We start from the raw sequence: 19,588 nt of genomic DNA on the forward strand, positions 1-19,588 counted from the left end.
CATTATAAGCCCACCGACTCCCACAGCTACTTCGACTACACTTCTTCACACCCTACCTCCTGTAAGGACTCTATTCCATTCTCCCAGTTTCTCCGTCTCCGGCGCATCTGCTCTGATGATGCTACCTTCCATGACGGTGCTTCTGATATGACCTCCTGTTTCCTCAACCGAGGATTTCCCCCCACTGTGGTTGACAGGGCCCTCAACCGTGTCCGGCCCATTTACCGCACCTCTACCCTCACCCCTTCCCCTCCCTCCCAGAACCGTGACAGGGTTCCCCTTGTCCTCACTTTTCACCCCATCAGCCTCCATATCCAAAGGATCATCCTCCGCCATTTCCGCCACCTCCAGCGTGATGCCACTACCAGTCGCATCTTCCCCTCCCTTCCCCTGTCAGCATTCCGAAGGGATCGTTCCCTCCGCGACACCCTGGTCCACTCCTCCATTACCCCCACCACCTCGTCCCCGTCCCATGGCACCTTCCCCTGCAATTGCAGGAGGTGTAATACCTGCCCATTTACCTCCTCTCTCCTCACTATCCCAGGCCCCAAACACTCCTTTCAGGTGAAGCAGCGATTTACTTGTACTTCTTTCAATGTAGTATACTGTATTCGCTGCTCACAGTGTGGTCTCCTCTACATTGGGGAGACCAAGCGCAGACTGGGTGACCGCTTTGCGGAACATCTCCGCTCAGTCCGCAAGCAGGACCCTAAGCTTCCGGTTGCTTGCCGTTTCAACACTCCCCCCTGCTCACATCTCTGTTCTGGGATTGCTGCAGTGTTCCAGTGAACATCAATGCAAGCTCGAGGAACAGCATCTCAATTACCGATTAGGCACACTACAGCCTGCCGGACTGAACATTGAGTTCAATAATTTCAGAGCATGACAGCCCCCCATTTTACTTTCATTTTTAGTCATTTTTTCTTCACATTCTTTTTTACATTTTTTACAATTTTTTTTGTTGCATTTATTTCATTTCATCTTAGTCTGTTCAGTTTGCTTACCCACTGTTTTTTTCAGGTTTGCACTTGCTGCTGTTCAATATTCAGTATATTAACACCTAATCTGTACTAATGCTTTGTCTTTCAACACACCATTAACATATTGTTTGCCTATGCTCCGTGACCTTTTGGTCAGCTATGTGGCCTGGTCCAATCTAGACCTCCTTTGTTATCTCTTGCCCCACCCCCACCTCACTTGCTTATAACCTGTGACTTTTCTAATACTTGTCAGTTACGAAGAAGGGTCACTGACCCGAAACATTAACTCTGCTTCTCTTTTCACAGATGCTGCCAGACCTGCTGAGTGGTTCCAGCATTTCTTGTTTTTATTGGGGATTAGAGGTGCTGGTTTTATGACAGGTTGAGGTTTTCCCACAATAAACAAAGATGTTTGTGAGAGCTTCCTTCCACTTAAGGAAGCCATAGATATTTGCACTGCAGCACTATATCATGTCGATCTAGACCTGCCACCATTGCATGAATCAGTATTCATTGAACTTATGAACTTGGCAACTCACGCAGTTGAGTTCAGTTTTAACGACAACATGCATGCCCAAATAGATGGTGTTGCGATGGGATCCCCTCTCGGCCCAGCTCTTGCAAACATCTTTGTTGGGTTCCATGAGAAACGGGTCTTTGAGGGCATGACACCTACCCTCCTAGCTCTTGCATATTTTCAATATGTAGATGATACGTTTGCTATATTTGAATCCGCAGCTGCATGTAATAATTTCCTTACACGTCTTAATGGGCTCCATCCTGCGCTCAAATTCATCTTTGAAATGGAGCAGTCAAATGAGCTCCCTTTCCTTGATGTACTATTTAAGAAATCTGCTAAGGGGTTTTCTACCACTGTCTACTGCAAATCTACCTTCACTGGTCAATACACACAAGTTTCTTACAGTTCCACGTGCTAGAAGATTGGCCTTATCAGCAACCTCGTAAATAGGGCCCGAGCCATTTGCTCACCATGCAAGCTTGATGCTGAAATAGGGTGAATCAAAGACATCCTGCATGACAATGGCTACCCTGGTTAGATCATTTCTCACTGCATATCGCGCAAACTTAATAACGGACCTAAGGCTGTCATTTTTGGCCCTGAAAAGTGCCCAGTGCACCTCAAATTACCCTGGAAGGGTAATGTATTCCAAAAATTTGAGAAACAGGTGAAGCTAGCTGTTGCACGGCTGCTACTACGCAGCAACACATGTGGTGTTCACCACTAACAGGATGCTACCGTCAAGCCAAAAAGACGTCCTACCTATCACACAAATGAGTAATGTGATGCTAGGTATATAGGCCGGTCGTCCCAAAGACTGGCGGATTGTATCAAACATGTCCCTTGGCTGTTCGCAATGGGCAAGGTACAGGATGTACCCAACCAGCCCGTGCTTGCAAAACTCAAAACAGTGTCCAACATTAGATGTGATTCCGCGATTCGACAACATTTGCTAAAATAATCCTCAGCGTGCTAAGAATTATGCTGACAACCAATTTAAGATTGTCAGTAGGGCTCGCAGCGTGGCGCATGTGTGTGTACTGGAAGCTACATATATTAATACATAGGGCCTTGTTCTTTGCAGAAAGAAAGACCATGTACAAACATTGCACCTGTGTCAGCTAAACAAAATAAGTGACAGCCATTCGCTGGTTCATTCCTCGGGGAAATGCCTTGACCAGAGTCAAGCTGCCTCGTTTAAATTTCAAATGAAGCTTGGCAGTTAACTATCAGTCACTGTAAACTGGTGCACTCTCCATGGCAATGCCTCTACCAATCAGAGTTCACTTGCCAACCAATCAGCACTCTCTTCTCATACAGTATAATGTTGTTGTTTTCCCTTACATTGGTATTCTTGCAGATTGTCCTGATGAGTGCAAGACGAAAAGCTTTAACAACGTCTCTATTTTCAGCAATACTCAAGTTCTGTACTGCCAAACGCCCATCTATAAACTCTGTTACGGTCAAACCAGAGAAGGGGCGAAAGGGGAGCCTGAGACCGCTTCCTCATCTGGTCGTAACAGTATGCATGGTTACTTGCACAGAAACAACTAAATGCTGCCAAATTATTTTCCAACAGCGCAAAGTTGCAGTCCATGAACCTTACATTAGGTAGATATTCTGGAGTTTAATTCCAGTCATTTTTGAGAGAGGGGGACAAATATTCTAGAATCTTTCATTCAGTTATTAAATAGGTTGGGTACAATGCATGACTGAAATGACTTCTGGAAGGAACAGACTTGGTATACCAAATGCCCTTTCTTTGTTTCAAGTTTCGCTTGTTTTCACCTTCATAACCATCAATCTCCCTTGTGAGCAGATATTTACCAGCTTCTGGAAGAAGTTGGCTTTATCTGCAACAATGAATTACAGATTATTTGAATTTTTGCAATATGTCAAGTTTAGACATCCTGCTAAATGCTCAATTAGGTGTGGCAACAGAATTTCTCAGACAAGTATGGGACAGATGCTAAATGGGATAGATTTCGAACAGATCTAGCAATGCAAAACTGGGCATCCATGGAGGTGCTGTGGGCCATCAGCAGCAGCAGAATTGTACTCAACCACAATCTGTAACCTCATGGCTCGCCAAATTCCCCACTCTACCGTTACCATCAAGCCAGGAGACCAACCATGGTTCAATGAAGAGTGCAGGAAGGCATGCCAAGAACAGCATACCTCAAAATGAGGTGTCAACCTGGTGAGGCTACAACACAGGACTACTTGCGTGCCAAATTGTGTAAGCAGCATGCGATAGACGAAGCTAAGCGATCCCATAACCAACGGATCAGATCTAAGCTCTGCAGTCCTGCCACATCCAGCCGTGAATGGTGGTGGACAATTAAACAACTAACTGGAGGAGGTGGCTCCACAAATATCCTCATCCTCAATGATGGGGGAGACCAGCACATCAGTGCAAAAGGTAAGGCTGAAGCATTTGCAACAATCTTCAGCCAGGTGCCGAGTTGATGATCCATCTCGGCCTCCTCCTGAAGTCCCCAGCAATCCAGATGCCAGACTTCAGCCAATTTGATTCACTCAGTGTGATATCAAGAAATAGAACAAAGAACAAAGAAAATTACAGCACAGGAACAGGCCCCTCGGCCCTCCAAGCCTGCGCCGATCCAGATTCTCTATCTAAACTTGTCGCCTATTTTCTAATGACTGAAGGCACTGGATACTGCAAAGGCTATGGGCCCTGACAATATTCTGGCAATAGGACTGAAGACCTGTGCTCCAGAACTTGCCACACCCCTAACCAAGCTGTTCCAGACAAGCTCCAACTCTGGCATCTACCCGGCAATGTGGAATATTGCACTAGCATTTCCTGTACACAAAAAGCAGGACAAGTCCAACCCAGTCAAATACCCCCCCATCAGTCTACTCTCAATCATCAGTAAAGTGATGGAAGGGGTCATCGACAGTGCTATCAAGCAGTACTTGCTTAGCAAGAACCTGTTCACTGACACTTAGTTTGGGTTCCACCTGGGCCACTCAGCTCCAAACCTCATTACAACCTTGGTTCAAACATGGACAAAAGAGCTGAACTCAAGAGGTGAGGTGAGAATGACTGCCCTCGACATCAAGGCAGTATTTGATCGAGTATGGCCGAGCCCTAGCAAAACTGAAGTCAATGGGAATCAGCGGGAAAACTCTCCGCTGGATGGAATCATAGATAGTGTAAAGGAAGATGGTTGCGGTTGTTGGAGGTTAATCATCTCAACTAGGACATCACTGCAGGAGTTCCTCAGGGTAGTGTCCTAGGCCCAACTATCTTCAGCTGCTTCATCAACGACCTTCCTTCAATCATAAGGTCAGAAGTGAGAATGTTCGCTGATGATTGCACAATGTTCAGCACCATTCGCGACTCCTCAGATACTGAAGCAGTGCGTGTAGAAATGCAGCAAGACCTAGACAATATCCAGGCTTGGGCTGTTAAGTGGCAAGTAACACTCGCACCACACAAGTGCCAGGCAATGACCATCTCCAACAAGTGAAAATCTAACCATTACCCCTGGACATTCCAAGCATTACGATCGCTGAAGCCTCCACTATCAACATCCTGGGGGGTTACCATTGACCAGAAACTTAATTAGAGTAGCCATATAAATACCGTGGCTACAAGAGCAGGTCAGAGGCTAGGAATCCTGTGGCAAGCACCTCACTTCTCGACTCCCCAAAGCCTGTCCACCACCTCTAAGGCACAAGTCAGGAGTGTGATGGAATACTCTCCACTTGCCTGGATGGCTGCAGCTCCAACAATACTCAAGAAGCTCGACACCATCCAGGACAAAGCAGCCCACTTGATTGGCACCCAATCCACAAACATTCACTCCCTCCACCACCGACGCACAGTGGCAGCAGTGTGTACCATCTACAAGATGCACTGCAGCAACACACCAAGGCTCCTTAGACAGCACCTTCCAAACCTGCAACCTCTACCAACTAGAAGGACAAAGGCAGCAAATGCCTGGGAACACCACCACCTGCAAGTTCCCCTCCAAGACACACACTATCCTGACTTGGAACTATATCGCCATTCCTTCACTGTCACTGGGTCAAAATCCTGGAACTCCCTTCCTAAGAGCACTGTGGGTGTACCTACCCCACATGGACTGCAGTGGTTCAAGAAGGCAGCGCACCACGATCTTCTCAAGGGCAATTGGGGATGGGCAATAAATGCTGGCCTAGCCAGCGATGCCCACTTCACATGAATGAATAAATAAAATAAAAAGTCAGGAGTGTGATGGAATACTCTCCACTTGTCTGGATGGGTGCAGCTCCAAGAAGATCCACTCCATCCAAGACAAACCCAGATAGGCACTCCATCCGGCACCTTAAGGATTTATTCCCTCCACGACCAGCACACAGTGTCAGAAATGTGTACCATCTACAGAATGAACTGCAGCAATTCGCCACAGCTTCTTTGAAACCATCTTCCAAACCCACGACCTCTGCTACCTAGGAGGACAAGGGCAGCAGGTGCATGGGAACACCACCATCTGCAAGTTTCCCTCCAAGCCACACCCCACCCTGACTCGGAAATATATCACCGTTCATTCACTATCGCTGGGTCAAAATCCAGTAACAGTACATCACATGGACTGCAACGGTTTAAGAAGGCAGCTCACCACCACCTTCTCGAGGGCAATTAGGGATGGTCAAGAAACGTTGGCCTTGCCAGCACTCACATCTCATGAACGAATAAAAAATCTAAGATCATTTAACAAACAAGTGGATGCTGTGATCTGCGGGAAGGGAACTATCGAGTCATTCTGGAAGGATGAGCTAAGACAGGCCGAGCGGCTTTCCTTAGAAATATTTATCTTGTGTATTTAAGATTTTACACCTCAAATGCAATTTTTACATTTTACAGATATTTCAATTCACAGAAAAACTGAAGATCTGAGTTTTCACATACCTGCAACGTAGCACAAATGCCGAGCTTTGGGATGGTTCGCACCAATCCAAACTCAGAGATTAGAAGGAACAGCAGTCCTGGAGCGAAGAGCAAAATGTTCATCTTTACCGAAACAGCTAAACTGCCCAGGGAACAAATAGGATAACATTCACATTTTGTGGTCTGACAGAATGTTAACTAAAAACTGCTTTATAAAATAAAAATATATATAGATAGAGGGTAATGTTTACCTTCATCACATGAGTGGAGTGAATTGATTGTGTTATATAAAACCCACCTGATTTTCATTTCTGCTGATTTATTTATGCCAAGTGTTAAAGGTGAAAATTATCTGCACCGTCTGTTCAGGAGTTGTGTTTATTTTTTTTCTTATATACGCTTTGTAAAGTAAATTCAGAAATACATATATTTTAAACTACATCTAGATTCAGAAACAGATTTATTTCTATTTTGACATGAAAGCAGAACGTTAAATCATTGAGACAATTTAAATAATTCAAGGTCAGCACACATTATGGTGTGATGTAATGCAGCTCATTTGTCACCCTAAAGCTCAACAGCATTCTCCCTGTTGCATCAATGTTTTCCTTGTATTTATTTTCTGCAAGGTTTCTTATGATCTCTGCACAGAACTACTCAATCAGTTTCAACATTTGTCAAATTCTGGCTAGTTTTGTGCTCTGCACAAGTGTCCACTGCAAACAGGTCAATAATCCTTCAAACCTAAACAGCCCAAAAGAGGACATATGCCTGGCTTGGATTAACTGCAGTTCCAGAAATAAGATAGTACCACTTCATCAAATAGTGCCTGTAAAGAACTGCCCTGCAACCCTCATGAATAGAGATGCCAGGGTAGTGTTGCAACACACATTGCACACCACGAGTGCAAGTTTAACTCAGTCGTAGCTCTCTTGGTTGAGAGTCAAAATATTGCAGGTTCAAGTCCCACTGCACATAATCTAGGCTGATAACGCAATGAGTTCCTGCATTGTTTGAGGTGCTATGTTTCAGATGCAACATTAACTCAACAAACCCAATTTCCTGTGATATAAACAGGAAATGGACAACTGGTCAGGCAGCATCTGGAAATAGAAACAGATTTAATATTTCAGGTCAGTGACCTTTCGTTAGAACACTCAGCATTCCTGCCCGGTGGCCATAAAAGATCCCATGTCACTTTTACAGAAAAAGAGATCTCTATGTGTGCTGGCCAAGATTCATCCCTCAATCAACACCACCCAAACAGATTAACTAGTTATTCATCTCACTGGAGTTGTGGGACCTTGCTTTGCGAATAGTGGAGGACATAGTGGTCCTGGAAAAGTAATAGAGGAGGGCCACTCAATGATACCTAGCTTACATTATTGGGACAGGCATGGAGAACTGGTGCTTTTTCACTTTGGAGAAGGATAAACTTCAAGGGGATATGATTGAGGTTTTTAAAACGAAGGAAGGGATTAAATTCTGTCCAAGTGGATAGATTAGTAAAACTAGATAGTCAGGGGAGGACTTGGGGACATCATTCCAAGCTCTGAAAGCACAAAAGTTAAATTAAATGCCAGGAAGGGCTCCTTTTGCAGAAAGTCACTGACATTTGGAAGAGACTGCAATATGTGCAGTATGTGTGTGGGCTTGCTCTAAGTATCTGCATAAGTACATAAGTGGAAGATATCTTGAGTTATACAAAGCAGGTAGGTTAATGAGGATTGTCAAACACCATTGCCTCCTGGAGTTCACTCGTCTTTGAATTTTTTCTAAATTAGCCTCAAGATTTTTCTTTTTTTTTGCTTGTCCAATGAGATTGCATGACTGCAAGGGGCAAAGGGAGAGATGTGTCTAGGTTGTACTTAGTCAGGATGGAAAAGGCTTAATAGACCATCTGGTCTTTTCCTGTCCTTTTTTGATATGTTAGTATGTTTTTACTATTTACACACTGGAATAATAACACCAACTAAGTTTTTACAGCACTTGCCTAAAGAAACAGCAGCCCAGTGACCAGCGATTGTTCAAAAAGAGGTTTACAGCCATGTAGAGGATCATCATGGCAATAGGGTCATTAAAGAGTCGAAGGATGAAGATAGAGTGGATCCGATAGGAGGCACAGCACATGAAGAAAAACACAAATGGCGGAACCTAGAAAAAAAGATTATGTTAGATCAGACAGTGTGGGGATTTGAGCTTTAGTATTTGAAGAACAAATGTTGTCCACTGCAAATAAAGTACTTGGTGGAATTCTTTTACTACACATTCACCCAATGGAACTGCAAACCCCCCACAACTTGTCTGTAGGAAAATCACCAGTAAACATTGGAATACAGAGATTATCAAAATGACCCATAAAATGCCATACACCATTCGCTAAGGAAACATCAGGTGACCTGCCAGCCTTTGCCAATGTCACCATTAAGTCATCTGCTAGGTGGCGTGCAACATGAACCTAGGAATGACCCATCCTTCGACTCTCTCCCTCATGCCGCCCAACTTCTTTAAAGTCAATCGCTCAAAGGTAAACATATGGGTCATATCAAAACAATTTGTGCCGAGTTAGCTGGGGCAGTTATAGGGCACATCGGCTGGTTGCAGCAACCCTGGGATAGTTCAAGGTTCTCACTTCTGGTTGCTATACATTGACCCCGAAACACAGCCACTGCATTCCCCCCCACTCACCAGAACTGTGCATGGGTGGATGCTGTGTGGGGACAGATTCAAGTTCAGTTGGGAGATTGTGTCCAGTTCTGGGCACCAGTCTAAGAAAGATGTGAAGGCATTAGAGAGAATGCAGAAAAGATTCACAAGAATGGTTTCTGGGTGTGGAACTTCAGTTACGTGAATAGTTTGGAGAAGTTGGGACTGTTTTCCTTGGAGAAGAGAAGGTTGAGAGTAGATTTGATAGAGGTATTCAAAATCATGAGGGGTCTGGACAGAGTAAATAGAGAAAAATTGTTCCCATTGGTGGAAGGATTGAGAACAAGAGGGAAGGGGTTCAGGATGACTGGCAAAAGAAGCAATGGAGACATGAGGAAAAACTTTTTCACTCAGCGACTGGTTAGGATCTGGAATGTGCTGCCTGAGTGTGGGGTGGAGGCAGGTTCAATCGAGGTATTCAAGAGGGAATTGGATTGTTATCTGAAAAGGAAGAACGTGCAGGACTACAGGGAGAAGCGGAAGTGGCAGTAGGTAAATTGCTTTTTGGAGAGCCAGCGCAGACACAACAGGCTGAAAGGCCTCCTTCTGTGCTATAACAATTCTGTGATTTTGTGATGTCTTCCACAGCTGGAAAGTTTACAGATACATAATGAAGGATCAGACAGGTCAAAGATGACTAAGGGCAGGCCACCAGAGAAAGGTACTAGATGTAACTACACTTCATGGAGAGTCAAGAAAGGGAGGAGAAAAAAAAAATCATTAAATCATGGAATTCAAAAGGCCAGTATAGATGAAATTGCTCTCTCATGCAGTGCTAAGATGACAAGCATAGTGAGTTCTCAACCTCAGGGAGGTAGACACAAAGTAAAGTTCGTGTACTTTACAAAAATGAGAGGGAGAGGAAGAAGAAAACTGGAATCAAAAGGACAAGTACCTGGCTGCTTAGTAACATTCCTTGCAGTTGTTTAACACTTCCATTGAAAAAGGCTCGAGAAGGATGCCTTCTTAGATAATGGCATCAAAGCGTCCAATATCTGGACAACACTTGAACTGAGATAATAGCCTAACGGAATGGGGGTTAGGAGGAGGAAACTTGAGATTACCCTAGAGATCAGTGCTAAGAACCAGGTTTGGCCATTGCACTCTGGCCTTCATTATATCCTATGCCACAATCACTGAAAATTGCATGCATTCTTTACTCCAAGGTTTATAAAGAGATGTATTGTCTTGTAGTTTTTTTTTTTAAAGTGTCCACTTTTGCAACATGAACACACACAGCAATAAAGAAGGCAAGTCAGTCAAATATTTGCATAAGAACATGGTCCACTTCCAAGATGCTACTCACTTTTTTTGTATGATTATAAATCCTGAAGACCAGCAGCAGGGTGATGAGGTAGAAAATGGCAAACATGTACTGTCCGAGATGGATGTTTACTCCATGATCTGAGATGTAATACAGCATCATAAAGATATAAACAAACCCAGCAGGATAACTGTGCAGAGAAAGGATAGCACAGTGTATTAGTGTCCTGGACATTAATTCCAGCGACTGTACAATTATCCTTCTGTGTGCCGCTCTGTATTCATGCATATACATTTGATATCTATACCATGCAACAAACAGAATGCGCTCAAATACAGTTCTATCAACCTGATGGAAATGCTCCCCTTCCTATCACAAACAGTTAGCTGACTTTAACTACAGTAATAATGGGGCATCAAAAATGGCCTCAGGAGCTGGGAAACAGCACTTTTCTCTCCTCACCACCCTATTATCTCTGCTGTAAACTACATAATGTAGGAGACTGGGTAATTACAGCTTTAATGACAGTTACAGTTTATTTTTCCACCTGTCTCTGACTGCTTAGGGTCACACATAAAGAATGGTCGCTTGCATGAGGTATAATGGGCTATTGGTGCTTATGGGACCATACATCAGCCTGAGTCACTCTCCTTGGGAAGGAAGAGCACTTATCTCACAAATTTACCCTGACAATTACCAGGAGTATAGAAAGCTGATACTGGAATATCAACAGGAAAAAAAAAATCAATAGATTTCCATCGCTAAAAAGAAAAACGACTTGCATTTATATAGCACCTTTCATGACCACAGGATGTCTCAAAGCACTTTAAAGCCAAATGGTACTTGTGAAGTGTAGTGTGATGGAGTCCGTGGTCTACGAGACCAGTGGAGGAGTGTGAGCAGACTGTTGTTGGAACATGACTTGTTGAATTCTGTTAGGTGCAGTGACACTGGTTTCAAATACTTTTTTTTTTTTAAAAAGACAGACGCCCAACTTGACAGGAAAACTAAAAACTTCAGGTTTCTGGGGAAATTGAAACTGCTTGAAAACAGATAAGACACAGCCTATTAGACCAGAGGCATTTGACTAGAGCTATCCAAGCTCAGATTTGAAGATTATAGAGTTCAAGCAGACTGCAGACTTTTTGGCAGAGAAGCTGTAGGGACAGAAAGTGGTTTCTGGGAGCTGGCCATTGGTAAATATGAGTTGCAGCAGCTTTTTTTGGTGACTTAAGAGATACTGGTGGAACCATGCCATCAAGACTGTCATATGCAGGGCCGAGGATGTTTGAGAGCGACAAGTCTGAAACATTGAAGAGAAGACTGCAATTTTTGTTTTCAATGAGAAGTCATTGTATCGGTATCTGCATCTTGGACAGGAGCTGGAAATCTACCTGAAGTTTAAAGTGTTTGGCTACTTGGCTATTCAGTACCATCTTTGCTGAGAGGACTGCCCAGTAAATCTATTTATTCTTTCATGTGATGTGGGCATCGCTGGGAAGGCCAGTACCTGTTGCCTGTCCCTAATTGCACTTGAGAAGGTGGTGGCGAGCTTCCTTCTTGAACCACTGCAGTCCATCTGGTGCGGGTACACCCAAAGTGCTGTTAGGAAGGGGGTACCAGGATTTTGATCCAGTGACAGTAAAGGAATGGTGATATATTTCCAAGTCAGGATGGTGTGCGCCTTGGAAGGAAATTGCAGGTGGCAGTGTTCCCATGCATCTGCTGTCCTTGTCCTTCTAGGTGGAAGAGGTCGTGGGTTTGGAAGGTGCTGTCAAAGGTGGCGTGCTGAGTTGCTGCAGTGCATCTTGTAGATGGTACACACTGTTACTACTGTGCGTCAGTAGTGGAGGGAGTGAATGTCAAAAGATGATGGATAGGGGGCCGATCAAGCGGGCTGCTTTGTCCTGGATGATGTCAAGCTTCCCGAGTATTGTTGAAGCCATACTCATCCAGACAAGTGGAGAGTATTCCATTACATCTCGACTTGTGCCTTGTAGATGGTGGACAGGTTTTCAGGAGTGAGGAGGGGAGTTACTCGCCACAGAATTTCCAGCCTCTCACCTGTTCTTATAGCCACAGTATTTATATGGCTGTTCACTTTCTAGTCAATGGTACCCAGAGAATGTTGATAGTGGGGGATTCAGTAACGGTAATGCTGTTGAATGTCAAGGGGAGATGGTTAGCTTCTCTCAATGGAGATCCTGACTGCCTGGCATTTGTGTGGTGTGAATGTCACTTGCCACTTATCAGCCCAAGCCTGAATGTTCAGGTCTTGCTGCATCTGGACATGGGCTGCTTCAGTATCCGAGGAGTCGTGAATGGTACTGAATATTATACAATCATCAGTGAACATCCCCACTTCTGACCTTATGATAGAGAGAAGGTCATTGATGAAGCAGCTGAAGACAGCTGGGCTTAGGACACTACCCTGAGGAACTCCTGCAGCAGTGTCCTAGAGCTGAGATGATTGCCCTACAACAAACACAACCATCTTCCTTTGTGCGAGGTATGACTCCAACCAACGAGTGGAGAGTTTTCTCCTTGATTCTCATTGACTCCAGTTTGACTACGGCTCTTTGATTCCTCACTGTCAAATGCTGCCTTGATGTCAAGGGCAGTCACTCTCACCTCACCTCTGGAATTCAGCTTTTATCCATGTTTGGTTCAAGGCTGTTATGAGATCAGGAGCGGAGTGGCCCTGGCAGAACCCAAACCAAGCATCGGTGAGCTGGGCGGGGGATGGGAAGAGTGGAAGAACTGAGTTTTGGTCAGGAAACCTGGCAGTCAGGGCTTCCCTGCATGTTGTGGAATTTTAACTTGACTGGTACCCCGCCTAGAAGTCAGGCCAATTTGACAGACTTGGCTTCCATTCAGGCAGGTAGGACTCTGGAGCAGGCAGGTCTGATCTCCGATCCCAGGTGTCTTTGTGTGGTGGAGGGAAGCTTGGGGGACCAAGGGGAAGCACTCTGGCTCCTCCTGATCCACAAGCAGTGCAGTAAAGGCACCTACCTTCTCCCTGCCACTGTCTACACTTCCCTTCCATTGCTGGGTTTCCTGCAGCCTGGGGAACCCAGCTGGCATCCAATAAAGGCGTAAAGCAGGTGAAATCAGAGGCTGTCAGCCTCATTAAAATGTTTAAACTTCCAACCTGCCTTCTGGGAGCATGTTGGTTGTCCACCCCTTGTCTCACCTGTGTTAAACTCGGAAGCGGGGTCGTGTTTTAGATATTTAACATCACACTTGATCCCGAGCCACCCATGTTTGGGTGTTAAAATTCAGCTCTAGGTATCCAAAGTTGTAAATTGTTCTATTCATCTTGATGAGCAGTAAAATAAATACATACATTTACAAATCTAGCAGCACTAAGTGCCCACAGCAGGTTACTCGTCATGCATCTCATGCGACAGCCGGTCACTAACAAAAGATAAGGCCACTCTTTTGTGATTGCTCAGAAAAAAAAAGGACAGAATCGTGAATGTAATCTCCAAGACAGCAGTAAAAAAAAGTCTGAGAATCCATATAATAGGAATTGCTGATAGGGTGACCCAATGCATTTGCAAAACTCCTCTCTCCAAATGCCATCCCACAAAAGATGGCAGCAGTTCAATCAGTTGCACTCAAACTCCTTATTGTACATGCACCTCTTTGCTTAAGTCAGCATTATTGCCAGGCACTCTCACAAATGTACCACTGCTAACACAGGCCTTGGTTTATGAGCCAGAGTGAACTCTTGATGCCCTCTGTGCAATTGTGGACAGTTGCCAAGTAGCAGCAAAGCATTTTTCCCACAGGGAAAGAAAAATGCCCGCTCACTCTGGCATTCAGACATAGAAAATAGGAGCAGCAGTAGGCCATTCGGCCCTTCGAGCCTGCTCCATCATTCATTATGGTCATGGCTGATCATCCAACTCAGTAACCTGTTCCCGCTTTTGCCCCATACCCTTTGATCCTTTTAGACCCAACAGCTATATCTAACTCCTTCTTGAAAACACATTGCTCAGTAGCTGGTTATAGAGTATGGCTGGTGGAGGAGTTTTCAGCATTACACAGGAGAAGCGATGCAGGAGGAGGGGTTGATGGGGGCAGGGGGAGGGGCGGTGGTAGTGGTGTGAAGAAAAGGTACTCCAAGTCTGGAGAAAGAAAATGCAATTATATTTGCACACTAAAGAAAACCTGTAATAAACACATTTATGAAATCAGTGAGTGGACGCCGTTTAAAGATGTTTGATCAGACAATTAGTTGTAATGGAGGAACTCTGTGTATTACACTTACACGAGAGGTCCTGTGTCTCCTTTCAACTGCGTGTAATCATATGTTCCATTAATCACACCTTCCACCTCATCCATATAGGCTCTCCAGTCGATTTCTGTGTCTGAAAGTAAAGGAAATTTTTTTTAAAATCTCAAATTAATTGATATTTCCACAAAAGCAAATACTACAGATGTTGGAAATCTGAAATAAAAACAGAAAATGCTGGAAAACTCAGCAGATCTGGCAGCAACTGTGGAAAGAGAAACAGAGTTAATGTTTTAGGTCGATGAACTACCGTCAAAACTAGACAGTTATCAAGTAGCAGCCGAGCACTTTTCCCCAGAAGGAAAGAAAGATGCCCATTCGCCATGTGATATTTTTACACCTGCATAGAAGGAATCAAGTGTGGGTTACTGTACTTCTGACTAACCGGAAGAGTGGCTTGGTTTAGAATGGTAACCTCACAGCCGGTATCAAAATCACTGCTCATTTTCCTCTCTATTCCCCAACATGGATCATTGGAATAGTTCATCTAAGGCTGACAAGAGCACTGCTCAAACTCCAAGGGTCATATAGAAAAATCATCATAGAAAGGTAACAATGCTCCTGTTTATTCAGAAACAAATCAATTTATTCTTTGAATTTTTCAATTGAACTACGCATTCATTGCACGATGTTGCAATAGATTGTGCACCAAGAGACATACTGGCCTTGATTTTAACCCCCCTCACTTAGCGAGAATGGCGTCTGGGAGTTTTAAAATTAGGCTGAGTCCACTTAACAGCCTGAGGTCACTCTAGTGCAATCCAGCACCATTTCATCTTTGTCAACTTTAAAGCTGGCCAGGGCTCCAGCTATGGGCAAACATGGGGCCTATTTTAAATTCAAAAGTCGTAGCTGGGATGTAATTTTAACAAGGAGTCAGGTGAAGCCCACACTGTGTGGAACCACATCAGGGAGGTGTTGACTTGCCAAAAGAGGCCAAAGTAACTTTTGTAAAATTACTTTTTGTGAGAACTCCTTGTGGGACAGGAGGATGAAGAGCAGGAGTGCCTCACACCTTTCAACCAGGCTCTGCAAGGAGTCCTTGCCCCTCCCGCTGCTCCCTGGCATTGGCTGTCAAAGCTGTTAGCCAGTACCGAGGTTATGCCAAGGACAGTTCCATTGGGCCCCTGGCATCCTAAGGCTCCTGTGCCAATTCCTCACTCTTGCCCACTGGCTGGTTTCTGACAATTTGCTGGACTACTTATACAAGGCTTAAAGGTAAAATGACCTGGGACTCAGTGTTGAGTTGTCTGTGGGGTTTTCCCACCTGCCTGCACCCCTGCCCATCCAGAATGCGACTACACGTAAAAAAAAATGAGGAGGTCAGTTGCTCGGCTACCTCCATCTCAAAGAATTCATGATAAAAATGTTCATATGGTACTTTTTTTTTTACAAGCAAATTTCAAATGCAGTAAATTTATGTAAATATGAAGATTACCAACAATTCTTTTGCAAAAATATAATTTAGCCTGTGTAAAACTGAATAGGCATCTTGTGACTGTACTATTTCAGGGTGCCTGCACAGTTGCAGCAGACAGCTGCAATATCTAGCATGTTACAAAGTAATTGTATAGTTGAGGGATTTGTATTGAATCAAACTGAATGATTCATTTCAATAATCATCCGAATTCCCAATTCTTTATGACAACTCCTCAACTCATCAGTTACTGTGCAAAAATACAATATGCAAGCCTCTTTTAAAAAAGGATTTATAATAAAATCCATGACACATTTGACTTACAATATTGTTCTCAGGTGGACTCTATCCCTGAAGATATTCATCATAGAATCATAGAAACTTATAGATCAGATGGAGGCCATTCAGCACTTTGTGCTGGTTCTTTGAAAGAGCCACATGCTTAGTCCCACATCCCTGCTTTTTGTTCATAACCTTATAAGTTCCTCATCCTCAAGTACCTGTCCAATTCCCTTTTAAAATTAAAAGCAAAATACTGCAGATGCTGGAAATCAAATAAAAACAGAAAGTGCAGGCAACACTCAGCAGATCTGGCAGCATCTGTGGAGAGAGAAAGAGTTAACATTTCAGGTCTGATGAAAGGTCACATTAACTCAGACCTGCTGAGTATTTACAGCACTTTGTTTTATCCCTTTTAAAATCGCTGCAATCTTGTGTTTTCAGTATACTAACTGCACAATTTTGCTGTAGAAAATAGCAGGCAGAATGTGGACTTCCTATGTCTGCAAATAGGTCATGTGGATGATTACTGAGACATCTGTTGCCATCCACAATAAGGGCTATCCCGTCCCATTGCTTCTTCAAAAGATCCCATGGTGATCACTTGTCATCCTCACCCTATTCTGTCTCTGAGATCAGGAACTGAGCAGCATCTGCCTGTCTCATAATACCGTGTTAGGTCTGCAATGCTCAAACTATCGCGCTGCTCAACATGGTAAATTATCTGACAAACGCAATGTGGACCCTTTAAATTCCCAGTTGGGAAAGACAGGCCTCCTTCAGCAATGAGCAGGTTTCTAATTTCAGGTCGCATTAACACTGACAGCAGACAGCTTCCCTCCTGCGCTGCTCGCTATCTAAGCGCTGTCTTTACTTACAGGGCACTTTCCTAATGACCCAGAGGTTAACACAGATCTCAGCCAGCCAGAGGCAGGCGGCCACCGGCAGCGTGTAGTGCGGTCTGAACAGGATCCAGCGCTTCTCCTGCCACAGTGTCCCGAGGTAACCGAGGCCCAGGCTCCGGCCGGAGGGAACCGCGCGGCCCTTCGACTTCCAACTCGCCGCTTTCTGCATCTCTCCACCCCATCCACATGAGCCGCAGCACGGCAAAGAAACAACTCCAAGCGGCCCAGAGAGAAAGAGAGCGGAAGCGGCGAAACCCTCTCACCTGCTCTACCCAAAAACACTTCCCCCGCCGCGAACCCTTTTCATCTGTAACCCTTGAGTTTGATGACTGACGCTAAATTTATAAATAGCTTAATTAAAAAATTATAAACTTTCTCTTGAAGTGATAAACCTCACGAGGACATAGACAGGCTGGTGGAATGGACAGGCAGATAATATTTAATGCACAGACGTGTGAAGTGATTCATTTTGGTAGGAATAAGGAGGAGAGGCAGTATAAATTCTAAAGGGGGTGCAGGAGCAGAGGAACTTGGGTGTATATGTTCACAAACCATTGAAGGTTGAGAAAGTGGTTAATAAAGCATATCGGATCCCGGGCTTTAGGGGCATAGAATAGGAAAAATAAGGGAGTTGTGTTAAACCTGTATAGAATACTGATTCAGCCTCAACTGGAATATTGTGTCCAGCTCTGGGTGCCACACTTTTGGAAGGATGTTAAAGTATTAGAGAGGGTGCAGAAAAGATTCACAAAAATGGTTTCAGGGATGAGGAACATGAGTTATATGGATAGGTTGGAGAAGCTGGGACTGTTCTCCTTGGAGAAGAGAAGATTAAGAGGAGATTTAACAGAGGTTCAAAATCATGGCGGGTCTGGACAGAATAGATGGGGGAAAATTGTTCCCATTGGCAGAAGGATCCCGAACTAAAGGATACTGATAGGTAACTGGCGAAAGAAGCAACAGTGACATGAGGAAAAACTTTTTATGAAGCAAGTGGTTAGGATCTGGAATGCATTGCCTGAGAGTGTGATGGAGGTAGATTCAGTCGAGGACTTAAAAAGAGAATTGGACAAGCACCTGATGAGGAAAAAAAAATCAGGACTAGAGAGCCGGCACAGACACTACTGGCTGAACGGCCTCCTGTGCTGTAACCATTGATTCTATGATAGTTAATATTTTCAAATCAGTTACACACATTAAGGTCAACATGGACTAAGAACATTAGAGTCACTTTTACAATCTTTACAAAAGCAAAATGTTGTGAACGTTGGAAATCTGAAACAAAAACAGAAAATGCTAGAAATGTTCAGCCGGTCAAGCAGCATCTGTAGAGAGTTAAATGTTTCAGGTGAATAACCTTTCATCAGAAATAAGAGCAAAATACTGTGGATGCTGAAACTCTGAAATGAGAACGGAAAGTGCTGGAAATACTCAGCAGCTCTGGCAGCATCTATGGAGAGAAAAACAAAGTTAAAGTGACCTTCATCAGAATTTGATTTGAACTGTAACATTCGGTGGGACCTGTTGTCCTTGGCCGCCAGTTTCCAGCGGACTCTATTCTTGGAGGCTCCGGCTGACGGACTTCGGATTGGCTGGCGGGAGGGTCACGTGGACAGGCGGCAGGTTCCAAACACATTTAAACTTTCCCGGTAGAATAACGGAACGGCTCGAGCCCATCTCGCCACTCATCCGTCTTTAATGCGCTTCTAATTCAAAGACATCATAATAAACTCGAGCAGCGCGAGTTGAATGCGAGCCGGAGGGTTCCACACTGCAGAGACAGGGCCCTGGACCAGACCGGCAGATAGACACGGGAAAGGAAGAGCTGGGATAACTGGAGAGGGGGACAGGGACTCGGGACAATGCGACCTGGCTCTACCGTGACACAGGAGGGTAACCTGACATAAAAAGAACTTGACGCCTTGTGACACACAAAAATAAGAGACCAAAATACAGCCTGACCGAGAGGAGTCTGACCTGGAATAACAGGAATGAGAAGGGTCCGATACTACCTGAGCTCAGTTAAAGGAGAGAATGGGACCAGATGCAGCCTGAGCTGTGTAAGGTCCTCCTGCCATAGTGAACTGCCATGGGAAACCCCGCGGGTTTGCTGTAAAATGTACATGGCATGTAAGATGGAACGGAAGGGTTGCAAGGCAACTCATTCCTGTATTGAAGAAAACCTTTGCACTTTCTGCAATGTCAACTTGGTACTGTTTTATAATGTATTTTTTTTACAGATTTTTATGAATAAAGTATATTTTTGGAAAAAAAAACAGCCCAAGCAGGACAACAATAGATAGGGATCAGATACAAT

The 19,588-nt window shown here is 44.3% G+C and overlaps 2 protein-coding genes across 2 annotated transcripts in view; one reads left to right on the forward strand and one right to left on the reverse strand.

Annotated features, from left to right (window-relative positions):
- alg3 (ALG3 alpha-1,3- mannosyltransferase) overlaps positions 1–17,532 on the reverse strand; it is a 39,421-nt gene extending 21,889 nt beyond the window's left edge. Inside the window, exons 1-5 of the mRNA XM_068042406.1 lie at positions 17,245–17,532; positions 14,647–14,746; positions 10,413–10,560; positions 8,394–8,554; positions 6,422–6,542 (exon numbers count right to left, since the gene is read on the reverse strand). Coding sequence (XP_067898507.1) covers positions 6,422–6,542; positions 8,394–8,554; positions 10,413–10,560; positions 14,647–14,746; positions 17,245–17,440 — 726 coding nt within the window. The 5' untranslated portion in view covers positions 17,441–17,532. The remainder of the gene's footprint in view (positions 1–6,421; positions 6,543–8,393; positions 8,555–10,412; positions 10,561–14,646; positions 14,747–17,244) is intronic.
- A 1,874-nt stretch (positions 17,533–19,406) lies between these two features.
- Positions 19,407–19,588, forward strand: part of ece2a (endothelin converting enzyme 2a) — a 297,773-nt gene continuing 297,591 nt past the window's right edge. The window contains 1 exon segment of the mRNA XM_068041679.1: positions 19,407–19,481. Within this exon segment, the coding sequence (XP_067897780.1) occupies positions 19,407–19,481 (75 nt within the window).

Source organism: Heterodontus francisci, chromosome 11 (assembly GCF_036365525.1).
Source record: "Heterodontus francisci isolate sHetFra1 chromosome 11, sHetFra1.hap1, whole genome shotgun sequence".
NCBI lineage: Eukaryota > Metazoa > Chordata > Chondrichthyes > Heterodontiformes > Heterodontidae > Heterodontus > Heterodontus francisci.